The 20,348-nt window shown below is 38.1% G+C and overlaps 1 protein-coding gene across 1 annotated transcript in view; it reads left to right on the top strand.

Moving 5' to 3' along the window:
* The first annotated feature begins 3,679 nt into the window (after positions 1-3,679).
* The window catches only part of PI15 (peptidase inhibitor 15), a 28,138-nt gene continuing 11,469 nt past the window's right edge, over positions 3,680-20,348 (top strand). Inside the window, exons 1-2 of the mRNA XM_083822326.1 lie at positions 3,680-3,895; positions 4,450-4,787. Coding sequence (XP_083678452.1) covers positions 4,515-4,787 — 273 coding nt within the window. The 5' untranslated portion in view covers positions 3,680-3,895; positions 4,450-4,514. The remainder of the gene's footprint in view (positions 3,896-4,449; positions 4,788-20,348) is intronic.

The raw sequence follows: 20,348 nt of genomic DNA, 5'->3' as shown, positions 1-20,348 counted from the left end.
AGAGTTCATATCAAGGTACTGCTCTCCACGATTCCTGATTGGCTACAGGTATGCCACTAACCTTATGATTCATTACTTCTGTTTGATGGGTATCAGTATGATACAGCATCAAAAATACAAGGCAGAAATTTGAACATAAGAGATATTTTGACCTTTACAATGCCCAGAGATACAGAACTGGAAAACAACGACAACAACAAAACACTCTGGGGTTTAATTTTATGAATAATTTGTCTGACATTAAATTTATAATATCAAAATTATCTGGACTCCCAGGTAGGTATTTCTAGGGTATCTAAGAATAAAATAAATTATATTAAATGTTTCAAGCTTAACTGTCTAATTTTAGCCACCAGCATAAAATTATTTTGCTGTAAATGTAGTGTTGTTAAGTGATGACAATTCAACTTCTATACAGTCATTCTTTGATTTATTTACTAAAATAAATGTCAGCTAAAATGATAAAGTTATGTTGCTTTGTTGAGTAATGGATGGACAACAGAATTCTAGCATTCAGATCATGTTATATGGTTAATCTATGCAATACTGCAGTTGAACCATGAATGTTGTGAGTCATCACTTTTGTTGTGCAATGAAGAAAAGACAGTGTTTTTCATAAACTGATATCCACTTCTCTTCGATCCATGCTTTTGTGCAGCCTATATCCCAGGTGAAATATAGATCTTAAGCTAAAATATTGTATTTCTGCTTTTTTTTGATATGTGTGGACAGGGATCAGTGAAAAAGTAGCTATTTCCTAGTCAACCCTTAAAGTCTAGTTCATTTCCTAGAACTGAAAGAGTCTTTTAGAAGATAAATTGACTTTTTGTTTGTTTGTTTCTCATTTTCTTCTAAATATTTTCTCATTCTTTACTGTGTAACTTTCTTCATTGGTAAAGTTTGCTGTCATTAAATACAAGAACATTTCCCCATCATTTATTCAGACTGCTCAGTAACCCTGTTGTGGCTGCCTCTGCTGCCACATTCTGTTCTTAATTAGGTTTAAAGATATTTTGACTTGTTCCATGGTCTCACTAATGGTCTCTGGACTGTAATCGTCTTTTGTCACTAGTTTAATTTTTCTCTCTTTGGCTTTTTTGAGTGAGCTGAAGAGTCTGGAAACTGTTCTTTTTGTGTATATTTCGGATGGTTCCATCCGCTTTTCATTTTAATTCTTACAAGCTTGCAGACATCTTCAGTGCTTCTTTCCCTCATTCTTCTTTATGTTATCCACTCCTCTCCTTGATGTGGACCTTCGTGAGGACTTGACTTACTAAGTCTTCATTGGTGTTGCTTGCTAATTTTTGCTGCATGTCAGCTCATTGGATCATTTCCTTCACAGGAAAACTGAGTGCACACATGTATGTGATTGTCTTAGCTATCATACTAGAGAGTTACTATTGCTCTTCCCCTAAATTATAATATATATAAAGAAGAAATTCATTACTCAGAGGATGGTGGAACCTGGAACAGGTTTCCCAGAAAAGTTGTGGATGCCCCATCCCTGGAATTGTTCAGTGCCAGGTTGGGTGGAGCTTTGAGCAACCTGGTCTAGTGGGAGGTGTCCCTACCCATGGCAGGGGGGTTGGAACTAGGTGATCTTTAAGGTCCCTTCCAACCCAAACAATTCAACATTTCTATGATTCTGCAATTCTATGGTTCTATGAATTTGCCACTGCTTCTTATCTGAGAACTCATTTCTACAATAGGTTTGGGTCAAAGTACTCTCATGCTCTAAGGCCTTTCATATTTGCAATATACTTTTTTTGCTACTGTGCTTGTTAGTATTGCTCATAATCTTTCTTTCTACATTTAAATGAGTAGTTATACTGATGGCCTGTCAGATGTGGAAACAAATAATTAGGCAATAACCACAAACAATGGAAATAAAAGAAATCTCATAAGTTGGCATGTTCTTAGGTAACTACAGCTCAGTTTTACAACTGTGAACGTTATGGCTATTTTACAACATTTGCTAGTATATCCTAATTGTTCTGTGGCCAACACCATAGAGCCCTATGTCATAACAGTTTTAAATACTGCCACAGGGTGAGTATGAGGAAATAATGATAGCAATCTAAAATGTGACTAACTAGTAAAATTTACCCTCTGAGCTTTCTGAAATATTAATTTTGAGTCTTCCTCTTGGTAATTGCAGCACGGTTGAAATCAAAGGACCTGTGGCAATTCAAAGGAACTGAGAATTGTTCCCATTGTACTCAAACAATGGGATGAAGTTCTCGACATTAACATAAGCAAATATGCACTTCATTTCGGAAGAAAGAAAACTGGATGAAATCAATTATCCAACTTCTACTCCTGCAAAGACAAATGATGTGTTAAAATTTCTTGTATAATCATGTAAAGGAATACCTGCAGCTACACTTCAAGCAGCAGTTTTTGTTAGGCTGGGTATAAATATAGTAATATAACTAGTGATGATGCTTTATACTCATTTAACACCTTTCATCACAAACTACATTACCAAACGCTAGTTATTTGAGCCTTACAACATGTCTGTAAAAGACTATTATACCATGGTGCAGATTGCACACAGAGATTAAATGGCTTGGGTTAGGCCACACAGAGAGTGAGTAGCAGAGCCAAAAGGAGAGTGTGAGCATTGGCTCTCAGCCCTGTGCTCTAACTACTGGACTCCACTTCCTTAATACTGAATTCCCATATTGTTTCTCTAAAAGAGCTACTGAAAATTTTGAGCACTTGATAATTTTTGGTGTAATACTGAACTGTTTGTGCCTCTCTCCCCTGCTCCTGCATGACATTGCGTGATGTTATTCCTACATTTTTAAAGGTCTCATTTTTACAGGTTGTCCCAGGTCGCCTGGCTCTGGAGGTCAATCAGCCTGACATTGTGGTGCTCCCATTCCCTGTCCCCAATATACAACTGCTGCCTGCTGCTGCTTTGCTCTGCTAGCTTTCTTCATGGCCTCAGCGCTACGCCCTGAGCTCTGTTGTGTGAGTGGCTGGACCATTCTGTGCCTGAATAATTCCTGCTATATGCTAGTTAATGTGAAACAGATGTCTCCTAGGCACTGGAGAAAGCTTTTGGTCCTGCTGCCGCTGTAGTTTCCCACAGGCAGGCAGTCAGGTAACAGATATTTGCCAGGCACAACCTTCCTAAAGGTTCGTGTTGCACCTAGTGTGTGTATGCACCTCTGAGTGAGGAAGTGGGACCAGTGAGGAGCGAGGCATCGTGCTCCGAGCATCCCCGGTGCCCAGAAATGAACAGCATCAACGATGCTTGCCCCAGTGGCTGCAGGCATGCCCAGACACCTCCCGGTGCATCACGGTCTGAGCTGGGGCCGAGCCATGCCGTGCCGGGCGGTGTGGCATTGGCTCTGTTTCCCACGACCGGGACAAGAGTGCACTCTGCGCTGCAGGCTGCTCCTTTTGTGTTCAAAGAGAAGAAGAAAATAGCATTCACCAAGCCAGCATGATGTTGGTGAAATGAGGAAGAATAAACATAGAGGAAAATAATAATGAAAATAAACGTAGGAAGTACCGGAAAAAAAGGGAGTCTTGCATGTTGCCTTTTTGTACTATAGAAACAGGGGGTGTGACTGAATAGCCAAACCACCTCCGCCACAGAGATGCCACCCAATCGCTGTGTGTGTGCTTTGCAGAGCTCCTCCCCTCTCCTTCTGGCTGAGCGGAGACCTTTAGAGAAACTGCCTGTTCTGGATCATGCAGGCTGTAACATATAAAAGCTGTTAGCAGCTCCTGTGGCCAGAAAGCTTCACAACCAGCAGAGTTTTGTTCTTTGGGGGTTTGTAATAAGAGACACTCCTTCACAAAGGTTCATATCACCACATAGGAGAGTGCTAAATATACTGGGAGAACAATAGACTGTATTCTTTTTTGGTATTATCCAGAGGTAAGCCATTTAGCTCAATAAGCTTGCTTTGCATGCACTTTTAACAATGCTCATCACATTTTGCTGTAGTTAAGATCTGAATGCTATTTCTAAGACGTTTTCATGCTTTATATGTGTTCTTTTGCCTACTAGTTTATCTGTGCCACAGGATGTCAAAACAATCCATGCATAAAGGACAGGCATAACCTGGGATGTATTTTTTTGTTTTCAGTGCATAACATTCTGTGAGGTTTCTTGCAGTCTCCCCATTTAAGATTTATAGTGTGGTTTATGGACTGATCTGGTGTGCTACCACTGTCACTCTTTCAGGAGTACTACTAGCTCTGATCACGTAATTCAGGGTATAATGATATTTCATCTGCTGTGTTCATAGTAAGAGGATATTATTATTTAATGATAATATGGTAAGTGAAAATTGCTCGGTAACGTGTTCTGACTGGATTGTTTTTGTAATTGAGCTGACAGAATCATTTTTCAGACCACAGCCTGTCAATTCACTTTGTCTTGCTAACCGGATGTACAGAATCACATCTTTGACATCTTCTCTTCTACAGATCTGTTCCCTACTGCCCTGACTTAAAGCAGAGTACCTCTGTGTCCTTTCTCCTCTGGTCTCAAAATGACAGCAATCACTGCAATCAGTTGTGCTTTCTTATTTTCCATTCTCTGTGAAACAAGTGCATTAGTGTTACCCAACTCCACTGACCTACTCCTGTCAAACAATAATTTCACTGACATTGAGACGGCTTTGGCAGCTCATCTGGACTCTGCAAAAATTCCCAAAGCCAGGCGGAAGCGCTACATTTCACAGAATGACATGATTGCCATTCTTGATTACCATAATCAAGTCAGAGGCAAAGTCTTCCCACCTGCTTCCAACATGGAATATATGGTAAGTGACCTTCATTTACCTTATAGTAAAACAAACTGTAAGCCAGTGATTTTGTTTTCTTAAGTTGTGGGGATTTAATTAGGCAGACAAAATATTTTTAACTCTTATTGCTTGGTAAAACATTATTTCTTTACATCTTTTAGAGTTGTACTAAAGTATCTAAATACCAAACTCTGAACCTTTTACTAGCCCTGTTGAATTGTCAATTCCATGAGTAGTTCAAGTGAAGCTGCTGGGACCCCAAGTAATGAAGTTGTGATTTAACTGCTAGTTGGCCTGAAGTGGCATAGGATCATAGTGTACATGATCATAACGTGATCACGTGTCTAAAGTGCTAACCACTAGCAGTCCCATTGTTTTTGTGGAGTATATTGAAAGTCATTGCCCTGATGTATGCCAAAAATATAGTTAACATTTCTAATTTCTTTCACAAATAGTATTTTCAGACACAATATGGTCAAACTGCATTTGGAGAGCAATTCATTTGATGCACTGTGTGTATCATGCTCATGGTTTTTGTTTACTGCATATTTTTCACCTAATATTCTTATTTTTTCCATCAAATACAATGCTTATTCTAGATGCTTTTCCACTATGCAGGATTGCAGTGTGTTTGAACGTTATGTTTGTAGCAGACACCTTTTCTCCTTATTGGCATATACTCATTATGTGAATTGTGTGTTCCTACAGGTATGATAGAAGTTACTCATTCACCGTGATTTCATACTTGGTACTAATAGCTAAAAGCTAAGCTAAAGCCGCATGTTTACTGTTTCATGTTCCAACTTTGAATGTGTGCATGTGAAGTTCTAATGTTAAACATAGGTTGGCCAAAAATTATTTTACACAACACCATCAGCATGACATAAAAATGGGATAATGGTAATAACTCCTTTTTAGCAGCTAATGACTAACAATTTGGACATCTCTCTATCACAGATGTTACCTAAATCTGGATTTGATCATTTAATCTTCTTAACACATCCCAACAACACCTTAAAAATGCTGAATGCATTCAAAACATTGCAGGATGAAGTCCTGTAGCCATACTATAGTCTGAGTTTGAAGTTTGTGAAGTGGAAAGGTCAGAGACAGAAAAAATAGAGAGGTCAGAAGTCAAGCTCAGTCATCATTTTATTGCTGAGCTCTCCACTGACGTTTCCTTTGATTCTGCATAAATAAACTTTGTTGTAATGTCTGAGGGAATGGCAGCCTACCATGCCCTTCCTTGGCTTGTGTGTTTTAGAAATGTGTTCCTGCAGTTTGCTTAAGTGAAGCCAGCACCCTGTTGTATTCCCAAAAGTTTTGTGAGTGCAGTGTTCTTAGCCTGTTCAGTTAAAAAAAAGACTTCACAGAGAAAGAATTCTTCCTTGATTAAATCTACATTTATTTCACTCATTTGCTAAAACTGCCAAGGTTTCACATATATTTGTTGTGTGTTCTGCTGCAGCCTTGCTCTGCAATGGGACTGTGTGAGGTTTGATCCAGAATCAAGACTGGGGCCATGCTCTTTATAACTTACTTGTTACTTTATTTCCTTGCTCTTCTTACTATTGCTTTTACCAGTCCCACCCAGCCATGGGATGTTCCTGTGTTCCTATTAACATCAGCCCCATCAATAGTCACAAGGGCAAGGTCTAAGGCTTTCTTTCACCTTTGTTTTCCCAGTTCGAAAATAGTTTGTTCCTTCATGCAGCAGAATTCAGAGCACCACATCAATTTACTTAGGTAATGATCTAGAATGCAACTCCATCTTGAATCTCCAAGTGGAAGGTAACCTCTTGGCTATTAATTGTATTTCAGAATTAACCAATCCATGTCTGACTCATGTAATGTTACAGAGCAAAAAATAAAAATAGCCCAGTGAGCAACATCACACATAGGTGTCTCTGCCATCTAGTTTGGAATGACAGCAGCCTCAATTTAACTTCTTAACTTTGAGTCTTCAGAAAGGTTTTGGTAGGAAGGTCTTGAAGATGGCTTAGTGTTGTAAGCCTACCAAAGCTGGGGACCCGTGTATCAGTAATGCCCAAGTGAACTTGATCAGTTCATTCTTTAGTCTCTGTCTAATTATGTGTATGGCACAGCATCTGCTTTGTCTTATGAGAACATAAGATTACTGCTGTTATATATAAATGAGACTGTGCCATTCAATATGCGTTTCCAGAAACAACAAGCATATTGCCATTACCAGCAGACAATATGCACAGTGCTGAAAGACTGTTACAGAGTGTGTGTTCCTGTTCTGAACACTATGGAAAAGTGCAGTGATAGTGATGAAAGTGGCCTTTCCCATTCATATTACAATGATTAAAAAGGATGTCATATGTTAGAGGATGGAAGTATCTATAGGTGCATTAGATTGTGGAAACCTCTTGTAAGTGTGTTGAAGTAGAGATGGCCTAAGCATGAAGTAGAAATGGCCTAAGCAGTTCAGAACCCCGCCCCCCCCCAAATGTTTTCTGTTCTATTCTCTGTCCACAGTCATACTAAATCGTGTTTTGTTCTGTTTTCCTAATTCTGTTAGGATCTCTTTTCATGAACGTCTGTCACATTCTTAACTTCTATAAAATTCTGTTTTCTTTTCTTCTTCACTGGTAAGAGCTTAGGGTTTAGCAATATGGGTTGGTTCTTGTGATTCCAGTTCTCCACACACCAAACTTCTTTAATATTTTATTTTTTACTTTTGACACATTCTGTTCCTTCCCCTGATACAGTCTGATTCTCAAACATTCAGTGTATTTATAGATAGCTTGAAGTTCTTGGGCATTTTTTAATCTGTACTTGTTGTCTTGAAAGTTTGTGTGCTTAGGACTTTTGATGAGAGGTCACAAAAAATGGCAAAGAATGCACACATTAGGCAAGGAAGGTTCATCTGAACACTGCAATATCAGAAGTGGGGAGCATATTACCTCCTTTTGGGAGAGGTGAGTGTGAATGCTGCTCCATCCTGCTGTTGTATGCAGTCTCTGAAGTAAGCAGACAGATGGGGTGTCAAAAGCAACGATGGGAAACATTGTTCAGTTGTCAGTCCATAGAGAAAGAAACTGCATGTTTTATGCACTGTGGGTCAATAAGATTTTGGGTAATCTTTCTCTTGGGATGTTAGCACTCTATGAGTCATACTCCTTTTTTTTTTTTTCCGGTGCTGGTAGCGCTGATGCCTTTGATTTGAAGTTTTTCTGCAAGTACAAGTCTAGACTTAGTGAGTGTGGGAAGGAAAGCAAATGAAAAAGGAAACAAGAACTTCCAAACCTATAATGTAGAAGTAATGTCCTCTGCTTTTAATTTGGGTCTTTTTATATGCTTTATTCCTTTTCATCCTAAGACTGTCATTCTGAAGCCTTCACTTGTGCTCTAAAAGCTGATGCCATACCTGCAGAAGAAAGGATGACACAATACTTTTGATCCGGTGGAGGCTGGGTGATCATCCACTTGGCTTTGCTTACTTTTTCTGGAGAAAGCAGAAATGTTTCACAAAATTCATGGTTCAGAGAAGTGAGGTATAAAACTGTCTACAGCTCTGTCACGTGAAAGATGTGTAAATCTACAAATCCAGGGGAAGACTATGAACAAAAAAATTGCTTTCTCTAAATGCTATCTCTGTGCTATAGAGGCCTGTGTTGCCTTCCAGTAACACCTCATCTACTTGGTGGGCCACTGAAGGTTTGCAATGTTTGTCAGATGAACTTTGAGTCTCATAAAATATGTCATTTAGTATGCATTGGTACTATCTGTAGGCTCCCGATTACATTCACTAAAGAAATATCTGTTCCTGTGGGAATCAAATATTTAATTTTCTCTGTAACCATCCCCACCTGAAGCCAGTTTCTTTGAAGTCCATGTGCTCTTTTGATGTAACCCATGTCCCTGTATGCATAGAAAACCTGGTTTGAACAGATGCTTGTCTACATACATGTAAGCTCCTTACTCTTTCGCATGCACTAAGCAGAAGCAGTAAATCTGATATAGCTTGCCTTAATGGGCATTGAACACATTCCTCCATAGCATTTGTGTAAGCAAGCGAAGAAATCTAGTCTAAGTAAGAGTAATCTAAGGTGATCTGAATAATTTGTTAAAGAGCCATACTGAAAGACAAGATGCAAGTAGTTCACTGCTGGCTTGCAGAGCTTCTCATGTGAGGTTCTGCAAGGATGCGTCCTGAGCCCAGTACTTATCAGCGCAGTAATTAATAGACTGGCAGTAGCATGTCAGAAGTATAAAAGATGGGACAAGATTATACACTCAAAAACATGAAGCTAGATGTTTGTGGAATGCTGTCTGAAGAGCAGAGAAATGTTCTAGAAAAACTCGAGCGTATTTCTGTATAGAAGATGGTCTCATAGGGTTTCAGTTCCTTTTTGTTCAGTGATTGCATAAGTTCTTTTATGTTTAGGAAAACATGCCCTTCAGTGAATGTGTCACTTTTTAGGACTCACTTTTTAGTACTAACAGATTCCCAGACTATCCTGAAATGAATTATCTTGGATATCCAGAAGTTGCTTCATGGCAACACAACAGAAGATAGTTTCTCATGAGCTGGTGGCAGAGGAGTTGGAAAGGAATGGAGAATCTTAGCTTATTCATCTTCTACTGAATCCCATATGAAAGAATATAAGATGGACAAAATAAATCAACAGTTGCTCTAAAATAAAAGTAATTGTATTCCAAAAGAAACTCCTATAATCGTGTGGGCTAAGGCAAAGTCACAAGGGCTGTTCACTCTGTAATGCCCAGAAGTGACCTTTTTTGCTGAGTGATGAATATGGAGACTTTGCTTTGTGTCCACAGAGGTCTGCAGGCAATATGCAAAGTCAGTTCAGAGAAGGAAGAAAATAGTCTACTTAGTGGTCACAGATATAAATAACTTCAACACTGTTTCACTCCTGAATGTGAAAGTCTTCATAAAATTTTCTTGCTGTCAAGGTGATCTTAAAAATGTTTTTTGAATATGCTACAGGTTGTGGGTAAGAAAAATAGAAAAGGAAATGTTTTCTAACTACTTCACGTTTTCCAAAGTCCTATTTAATACCTGAAAGCCTTTCATATGAACATGGAAGAAGTGAGTCAGTTTGTTTTTCACTCCAATGCAGTAGTACTTCTGATAAATAAACTTCTCGACTTGTTTACCTATTTTTGCTGTTGTCAGTTTGGTTTCTTACAAACCAGTCTAAATCTTGGAGGACATTTTGTACTTGAGTTGTTTGCCCTGGCTCATCTACATTGTCCCACTGAAATCATCCATGTCTGTAAGGACTCCATGACTAGTTTCTTCAAGATTTATGTCTATTGAGTTGGATAGGATCTCTTAATTCATATAGTTTATCCCCACCCTGTTGCAGGACTTCCTTCTGCATTAAGTACATATGGTTTTCATCTTGTCTGCTCCTGAACACATATAGTGATGCTGTCTCAGTCACATCTCTTGGCAAATATTTTACCTTAGGAATAGAAATGATTTCCAAATGTCTAACCTAAATACTTCCTTCCAAAACTCAGATAATTAATCTTTATATTCACTTTAACTGTCCAGTAGAACTTCTCTCCTTGTTTCATTTCAAACGTTATTTTTCATATATTTACTGCCAGTTTTCTTGGAATTAATTAAGTTGCATTAGTAATGTATGTGTATAATGGTTCCCTAATTTCCATGTGCATGTCTTACAGTATTTCTGCATATTGGAGCAAATTATTGTTGCATTCTATTTAGAGCTTCTTTATTAGATCAGGGAACAGCAGTGTCAAAGCAGATTAGACATGTATTTAACTACACATATTTAAAGAGATAAGTACCATAATACAATGAAGAATTAACCCTAGACGTTACTGCCAACCTACTTTTTCCATTGAATAGATCTGTTCCCTTAAATCCTATATACACAGTGAAGGCTGAAACGAGCCAAGGCATAAAGATCTTAATCTGGTTTTCATCATGCCAGAGCACAAAGTAAATCTAAGTATAGTCCACTCTAGTCTTCTAGGAGGAAAGATACCAAAGAGCTTGGAGCTTCTCCGGTGTAATTCACCTTTCCTAGTTGGCCATAGCTTTTAGATTGCTCTGCGCTGGGGATTCACAAGTGAGGTGAATGCAAGTGGGGTGTAATGATGAAATATATTGACTGGCTCCAGTTTTTCCTTCCTACCACTTGTGTTTATGTTTAGGCAGCTGAGTATGTTCCTTCTATCTGGTGCCCCAATGCACCAACAGGAGTGTCTGAAGATAATGAATGTCATGAATATGATTCCTCTCAGGAAATTAAAAGAAAGCAGAAAGCATTGAACTGATCTCCATGGTTATAGCTTGAGGTTTCTGTCTGCATGCCAGCTGTGAAAGGAAGCAGTCATTTTACAGCATACCCAGCCTTTTCCCCCAGCAGAGGCAAAACATAGTATCTGAAAGTAAGCTGAAAGAAGACAAGAGTAGATGGAGTTACTTTCTCTTAATTTTGTCAGAGTAGAGTTACCTAGCTTTCTTTTATCTATCAGGTGCATTTATCCACTTACCTATTTCCTACTGTACCACTGTCAATAACGCAATCCTGTACTACTATCAGTGGCTATCAGTGAGATACAGGATGCTGCCCATTTTTCTAGCAGAATTTCAACTACAAACCTCTAGGAACCACATTCAGTATCAGTAACTAAACTGGTGTTTCGGGTGAAGACAAAGTTGATGCTACCTCTATGAGGTATAAAAGCCACAAGTTACGTTCAGTGAGAATGACAGAAGACCTGCTTAGGAGACGAAAAGAAAAGACCTTTCCTGGAAAGCACTTCTTGAAAAATCTGAAGAACTTCCCCAGAAATTTTATAATTGATAAATACTATGATAAAGAATGACTGTGTTGAATATGTTTTGCTATGAGACCTCCTTTCCAATGTTTTGTATGTATTTTAAAACACCCATCTCTTGATGGTATTTTAAAACAGAATATTTACATTATTTAAATTTAGTCTTAGGAGAAAGCCTTCTAGGAGTTTAAGCAAACAAAAACCAACTTAGTAAAGTCTCTGATAGAAAAGCAGCCTGCCTGGGGCCCTCAGAATTAGACATTCCTTTATTATTAAATGTAGCACCTCTTGAACTTTTTGGCTGAAAACAGAGACAGGGCATTTTTCACAAGAATCTTGATCCAAAGTACACAGCGCTTTGCTTCATACATGAATGGAGAAGATAGTAACCTTAAACCTCTCAACATTTTTATCCTCTTTCTGTATCTGAAAAGAAGATCTGAAAAAGAGAATAGGCTATCCAAGTCTATGGAAAAGTGTCTCCTAAAACCAAAGCAAAGAATGTCAAACCCAAGATAACCACTTGCTTTGGGATGGAGAGAACCATCAGCAGACACCTCCACCTGCAAATGCATCTGCAGGTACCCTGTGACGGGGTCTGAGGTCTATTTTAACTGAACTGAGAGTGAACTGTTTTTCCATCTCCATCTGTACAGTGTTATCTATTGATCTGTATCAAGATAAAACAATCTTAAGTTGAGATGCCTTGTTATGAGAATAAAGAACTATTGTTCTTGTTCTTTATCCTGAAGAAAGAAGAAGCTGTGTTTTCTTTTGTGTCATGCTGCTATATCTTTCAGTTAAAGCTACTTAGAAAATAATAAGTATTTTCTTTGAAAACTTTTAAAGAAATTAAGAACATTTTTGTTTTAATGAAAAACTTCAGTGGTTAGTAATAAAAAAGTAAAAAATGTAGATTATTTCCGTATAGAAGAGAAACAAAACATTACACTACAAAACAAATAATTTTTCTATTCACATGTTGTGGTTTTGAGAAAAGGCAATTTGCACAGATGATGTTTAAAATGATAGAGTTCAGACACCTTACTCTTCAGACTTATAACAAATTGTCAGGGTGACATGGAGCTGGATGAAGTTTGGTCCTTTTTGTTACCAGTTCTGTGATAAGCTCTTGCCAACTAAAACATGCCTTGCAGTAGGTTAGGAAAGCACTAAATATTTTAAGATATGTAGCTCTGATATTTAACTTTTCCAAAAGCTAAACAAATAATAGCATATCAGGGAAGCTTATTGTTATTTAATTTGACAGCCTACCAATTCTTTTTGTTTCTTATTGTTTAAAAGCCTGGTGCCAAACATGAAAAGAAATGCGGACAAGCTTTAGAAGAAACAAATTGAGTATTAGCAATGGTCAGGCTTCAAATAATAGGAGTTTGAATTTGGACCAAATAGACACCCAGAAATACAAACTTCTATATAAAATACAGACTTGCAATGGTCTTGAATTTTCATAAGAAAAGAATTTCTGGCAATGAGTTTTCTTGGACATCTGTTTGGTGATGCCTTAAGTACTGTAAGTTAGACCTTCTAATACTGAGCCCTTCAAAAGTGTGTATCAGATGTTTGGAGGTTTGTTTATATGAAAGTAAATTGACTATAAACCATTGCACAATTTTACTTTGAGTTGCAGAGGAGTATTGGACAAGCAGCTTGATGTATTAACCGTGTATTTATCTGCAAAAAAGTAAGTACAGAACTGCAATTCCCATCAAGACTTTCCCTCTAGGGGACAGACTTTGGGAATTTTCTGTGTAAAGTTCTAATTAGTACCTAATACAGTACCCAATTATTGCCTAATGGGGAAGGATGTGTACATGCAGTAGGCACTAATTACAGTATGCCCAGTAAAATGTCTAACAGGTGGCAGTTGAGAGCAAAAAGTATTTGTATTCTTAGAGAGAGAGAGAGCGCCTGGAGTCCAAATGATCTCAGAGCCCAAATAAATATGTAAAGTTTGCCAAATCTGTCTATAAATTCCAATGAGCTCATGTGTTTTCATCACACAGTATGTATTGAAAAAAAGTGAAGGCAAAAAGACGAGTCTCTTTCAGTGACTCTGCTGAAAAAGCAAGCAGGTAGAAGGGCTGGTGGGTAGTTTTATTAAGTTTGTGATTTAGGGTAGTGGATGTGGTGGGGGGTCCTACAGAAAATCCCTGAACCTTAAAAAGCCACAGGTTCAACTATACAAAAGAGAAGGGAAGAAGCTGTTCAAGGGACTTCTGCATGCCCTGCACACTGCTGTAGGATTTCTGAGAAACGGCCACCGCACGTGCGAGCATTATGGCCGGTGCAAGTATGTACAGCTGAATAACCTATGAGGACAAGACCTGCATATTGGGGGGTAGCAGCGTACATCTGTTAATCCACTCTGGAACTTGAACTAGCAGCTGTGGAGTGCAGCTGCACAGATGGGCTGGAAACGTTGGATTTCATCTTTCAGCTTCCCAATGGTCAAAACTGCATTAATTGAGGTTTTCTTCTTTCCTACTTTTTGCCATTCTGAAAATAAGCGTGGCTGATCTTCAGCTGGACAAACAAGCAAAAGCACAGGGTTAATGGAGAATAAAATCAGAAGTCTGATATAGAAAGGTTAATTTTTTTGATCACTGCTAAAAGAAGGTCCTACTGGCCACCTTCTGAGGTACATAGGAAATATTGTGGATTTGTTGGTTCTGTTGGTACCAAACAGAAATCTGAAGATACTAGTATGAGTCCACAGTAAACATATATTAATGACAAAAAAGATGCCAAAGCTGACAAATTGCTGCTTTCTACTATTATTACTGCAAAATGTAACTTAATGTAGTATCTGGAGCTTGTCACTCCAGATGGACAGCTGGTGGCAGCACGCTAAGGGGTGAGACACACCACGCCTGCTTAGTATTAGAGTCAGCAGCCCTTGACTGCTGGGTGCCCTGGGGGATTCTTGGGAGGATTGTGAGTGACTGGGATGTGTGTGTTTTGCTTAAAATACTTGCTTTGCCACTGAGAAATTAGTAGAATATTACCCCAGCTGATATGTCATTAAAAAAAACCAAACACAACAAAGTCCACAGTAAAGTACTGAGGACTGCTGCTAGTACTTAATATTTAGAACAATGCTCCTTGTGCAAGTGAGGGGAGCTTCTTTGGTACTGGCAAACATGAGTCAGGGAAGTTTAAGGATTACGATGACAGCAGAAGAATGGAAGCATGGTTCTGTATTGTTTGAATGCTTTAAAATGATCTTTAGAAGACCCTCTGTTCGCCCAGGTTGAAAATACATCTTCATTTCCCAGCGAACACATCTCTTCTAGCTATACAACATGACTGCTGGCAGTCTGAAGGAAGCAGTGCTCCTACTTCTTAGTTTTTTCCATGTTGTCTCTGTGACACTGAAGGCTGTAAACTTGAATGCTTCTAAATAATACAGTTTACACAGATATCCACAAGGAAAGAGAAACACTTTAATATAGTGTATTACTAAATATTCTGCTCACTTTGTCTCTAGATCACAAAGTCTTTTGACCCATTGCCATGAGTAATGATTTCAGGATATTTGCAAAGAAGGAGAGTATTAAATTTGCTTTGGTAATGGTGTCTCTTATACAGCAAGGCGTGCATAAGGGTATTGCCATATTAAATCAGATCAAGATATTTTTCCTGGTATTTTCTTTTGTCACTGGAAATCTGCACTGTGAAGGGAAGGTATCTGTTTGCCCCGAAAAGAAAACAGATTAATTTTTGGCTCTGAAAATCAGGAAGTCAGGAATAGGTAAATGAAAATGTTTCAGCTTTCTCATGGAAAGTCATCTTTAGCTAAATGGTCAACCGCATCTCAGTAATGCTTGCATTATGAAGAAATGGACTACCAAAGGATAGACTGATTTTTTTTTCACTCTCTATATTTGCCAGGAGTAACAGATCCTAAATCTTTCTGCTTCCTAATTCTTAACTTTAAGAACAACTTACAAATGGATATCATTCCAGATGAATGTATCAGTCATACATTCTCAGGTGTGGCCTCTCTAGTGGGGGCAACTAAAAATTAAGTTTTAAATTTACCTTTTTAGCTCTAAACATATTACTATTTTAAGTATCTGTTTTACTTGGAAGATATTTCACTGCTTGAGTGAGGTCTTTTTTTGTCTACCTGTAAGGAAATTGAAATAAACATTTTATCTGTGCGTATTTTATTTTTACTTTTGAAGTGGTGAGTCATTAGAAAAAGGCAATGTGAAATTATTCTTAGGGCTTGTAAATGGAGTGCAGTGTTGACAGATCTTCTGGTGGCTTTGGAAGAAGGCATTAATTGCTTTATGAGGAAAAAAACAAAACACAACATCAACAACAAAAAAACAGACCATGTCTTACAGTTTTTACCAGTCAGATAATAAATTTGATGATAAGTACTGGCAACATGGAAAGTGAAAATCATGATTTTTTTTTAATTGCTTTTATTTGATAGTATGTTGAAGAGTTGCAAGAGAAATAGGCACACATTTTCATATTATATAGTGACAATGGTTTTTGTTTGCTTGTTTTGTTTTGTTTTTTCTCCTATTGCAAAACTATGAAATGTTGAGATCCTTATTTTTCAAATGAGGAGATGATACTCTCTTGCAGAAATAGGAAACAAGTCATTAGTATATTCTTCTATATATAGAAGCAATTTAAGAATATAACAGTTTTACGTTTGCAGGGGTAGGTGTTGTCAGTTTATCATAAGAAAAGCGTCTATCAAGGGTCAATGTGATTTTCAAGACATTTGTCCTTTCCTTTCTTGACTTAGCTAGTCATAATTTGCATGACGTAAAACTTCCCAGAACTCATTTGCAGCACTCAAAATACGAGAGAAAGCCTTGGCAGGGGAAGGAAACCCTCTCTGTCTTCTCTTTTTATCAAAATGTTTAAAATGTTCTCTCTAAAGCAATAAGAAACCTCGAGGTGTGTGATCAAGAAATTGAAGTAATAGTCATATATTGCCACTGTTTTGTTTGAGCTTTTCAGACAATTCAGAAAATTATGATCTTTCATTAAATGTACTTTCATTGTGTAATATGTTTCTGGTTCTTCGAGCTATGGAAAATCTCTTAGAATATCACCCGACATAGGCTTTTCTCCAGGTGTTGGCAGTCCTTTGGTTGGCCAAGCTGAACTCTCAGAGAGAAAGATTGCATCCTAGAGACCTGTGGGCTGCAAGCTGACATCTCACAAAGGCAACTTGGAGCCCAATTTTTTAATATTGGTTCCTGGCAGAAATGTTTTGTAGCTTATATTTGGACCACCTCACTGAGGTTAATCAAGGAAAAAGCAGTTGTATAATGAGCTCAACTGATAAGCACAGGTCCTGAGTCGGACCTTCCACAAGAGAAAGTTTTGCTGACCTGTATGGAATTACATAGTACAGACACTATGAAGCCAGACTACAAGGACTCCAACCTATTGTACAGCAAAACTGAGTGGTGCTCCATGGAAAGACGAAGTCCTTAAAGGAAGGTTTGGCATTAATTATTTTGTCTATAAGCAGTTATACCCATAGTATATATACACACACATGCGTTGGTAAAGTTACAGATCAGAAATGACACAATCCCTTAATACCTTCAAAAGGCTGAGGCTTGATTTCACTGTCACTGAAAGTGAGCTCCAGACTCTGATAATGATGCTTTGAGTCCCTACTCTGTTTCAGACAGTATAGTTTAAATCATGGATATATGACTTCATTTATCCATCATACACAAATGTTCTCAGAAAAGTTTGCATATACAAGATGTGGTAATAAATGCTGCATTAGTGCATTTAAAACTACAAATAAGAAACTACAAATAAGACAGTAAACAATGAAGGTTAGTGTTCATTCTTGAAAAAAATACCACAGGGTAAATGTAGCCAGCATAGTGATATATTTACAGTAATTTAGCAGTCCGTTAGAAGGTTTGCAATAAGAACAAGTGAGGCAGAATAAGAAAGCTCCATTTGATCTGTTTCATGTATACTTACTCAATGTGTTCTACTTACAGATAAAATAGTGAAGTTTCTGTGTGAAGTAGTAGTCTGCTGCTTTCAGCTTTAGCTCCCCGTCTGCATCAGGATTTGCCCCCTAAGACATGTATTGAGCAGGGTCAAAAGAGAAAACTACTGCATTTGAACTATAGATTCTAGGAGTACAATTATGACCCTAGTGAGAAAGAGTGGAAGAATTTTGTTTCTAAGTTCAGATCATAGTTAAATAGTGGTTATATACACTGTTCTTCAAATTAAAGCATAGCTATCAATGTGGGGAGGGAACAGCCAGTTATTCTTCTGCACAAGTTTTGAAAAGGTCTTTGTTATGCTGTAGTTGCTTCTTTTTTTTTTTTTTTTTTTCATTGTAACGCTTCTTCAACTTCATCATCATTTTATTACCTAAGAGGGCAGTGATGATTAGGACCTTATGGTAATAAAAGATAATCCAGCAAAGAACAGAAGGACATCTCCCACCCCTCTACATATGTAAGAGTGACAGAAACAGCAAAAAACTACAGAAAGGCAGAAGGGTGTGAGGGCACCGTGACCCACTTTACAAGGTTTCCTTTGAGAAAGGAAGCTTCCTTTGTGGTCTTTGAGAAATTTCATTTAATATTAAAGAGATTTCATTTTATTCTCCATTGCTTACTATAGATTAAGGGAATAACAAGATTTATTTTACTATTTGTTTACAGAGTCGGGAAAATTATAACCTTGGGTTAAAGTCTAGCCTTACTGACAAAATTCCCACTGACTTTATTAATGCTTAGATCACGTGCTGTATGAGTGCACAGAACACCCCACAACAACCTCATAGAACCTCAGAAAGAGCTTTCTTGGTGTTGAAATGCTCTGTATAAAAGCACTAGCCTCTTCCCTATATTCAGTCCATTTGACAATTTTCAAGTGAAATGTAGTTTTGAAGTGTAGTTTTGCAGGGAGACAGAGAGCAGTGTAGAGAGCACAGTCAGACAGCTTTCTAGGAAAATAATCATTGGCGGAGGAAAGAAAAATAAATTGGCCAAAGGATGTTGACTTCGAGTTGCCAGTGGAAGTGTGATGAGACACTTTAACTCTATCACAGCTTAGACCCAGCTGAGGGTGGAGAGGATTTCCAAGATCGACCAAATCAATGGTCTGGAGAGTTCAGGAGGGATCTTTATATTGGGTGGCAGGAAGGTAATTGCTTCCCCAACCATTAATGACCTAGTATTTGTTTACTAGTTCTGCTGTCCCTGGCGAGAGAATGAGCAAAGTTTGGCATTTTGAGCCTGCATGATTAGTACAAGGATGAGTCACATCCTCAGATCTTGACCCACTGTGCATGCAAATCTTTTTCCTTCTTCCATTTCCCTTTTGCAATTTTCTGTTCATATCAGGCAGCTTTCTCTGCCATATTTAATAGAAAGCCTGTATTGGCCATCATTACACAGTTTAAAATTTTATTTATCAGATCTTTTTAAACCTTTGTTTTTTGTTTAAAATTCATTGAGCTTTTTAATTTCTCCTCATACCAAAACTGCCCCTCTGTCTTTCAAGTTACTTCAGTTTCTCTTTTTAGGATATTTTTCTGTTTCCGTATATCCTATTTCTTTGTGTACAACAGTTAAGCCTCACACGTTCAAAAAGCCTTAAATCCATTTATCTCATTGCCCTACATGCCCAAAACAGGACCAAACTGAGATAAAAATTAATACAAGTGTTGACTCAGGATCAGAATTCTTTTGAAAGGGGAGAACTAGCAGTGCAGTCTCTTGCAGTTTAGAAAGTTTAGATTTTAGATCATTATAATTTTTATCTGATTCACAATCATTTTTTTCTGCCTCAACCTATATTATTGCCTTTACTTGTGCAGAGGATCTAGAGGTAGTCCTAGATGTACTGAGAACACTTTTCTGAGAGAGAGAGAGAGAGAGAGAGGAGAAAAAAAAGAAAAGGAAGAAGAAAGTTTTTGGTGAAGTGCTTTGTCCTCTCCCATAGAATCCGAATGATTTACCTAGTAGAAGGGGACACCATACAAGGGAAATTCACCAGCCTGTTAATGAAGGAGTGGAGGTAATTAAAAGATGCTGCTGCCGATACTCCCTCCTTCATCTCTCTCCCCCCCCGCCCCTTTATTCCTTATTCAGTGGTTATGTTTTCTGTTTCTCTCTCATGTTGGCCAAAAATGTCATATGTCCAGAGAATGGTTGAGATTGAGTAGATAATGGCAAGAAGAGTGAACTACATATATATATATATATATATATCACAGTAATGCTTACCTGCCAAACCCACAATTTTTCTTCAGATTTTTAACTGAGTTTGAAACAACCCCCTATAACTTTCCCAATCTAATGCTGCAAATGATTTCTGAGAACCAGAAAATGAAGCTAAAGAGGAAGAAAGTGGATTACCAATGTTCTCACTTGTCAAGGGGGAATAATGCCCAGTTTTTAGAGGGCATTAATGATGAAAACCTAATCCAGTCTTCACAGTTCTTTTAAACAACTAACATACTACTTTGAAAGGCAATTTAGTATGTAAAAATATTCTGGGTGAAAATCAGGAGCTCGGTGCTATTTGTGCAAATACAGTACACATTCAAATTATTGTGGGACTGCAGCCAGGTCACTTGGGAGCAAGCACACAAACCTCATGTTCAGCCTCCTGGCAGAGAGCACTCATGCCAGAGGCATGATTAATCTCAGCAAAGGAGGGTGTTTATGGGGTGTCACAGTACTGGCTGAGCTGCCCATTATGGATGCACACCAGGCAGCT

Source organism: Anser anser, assembly GCF_964211835.1.
Source record: "Anser anser genome assembly, chromosome: 2".
In the NCBI taxonomy this organism is placed as follows: domain Eukaryota; kingdom Metazoa; phylum Chordata; class Aves; order Anseriformes; family Anatidae; genus Anser; species Anser anser.
Note: the sequence above shows the minus strand (reverse complement) of the source record. Positions and strands in the feature narration are given on the sequence as shown.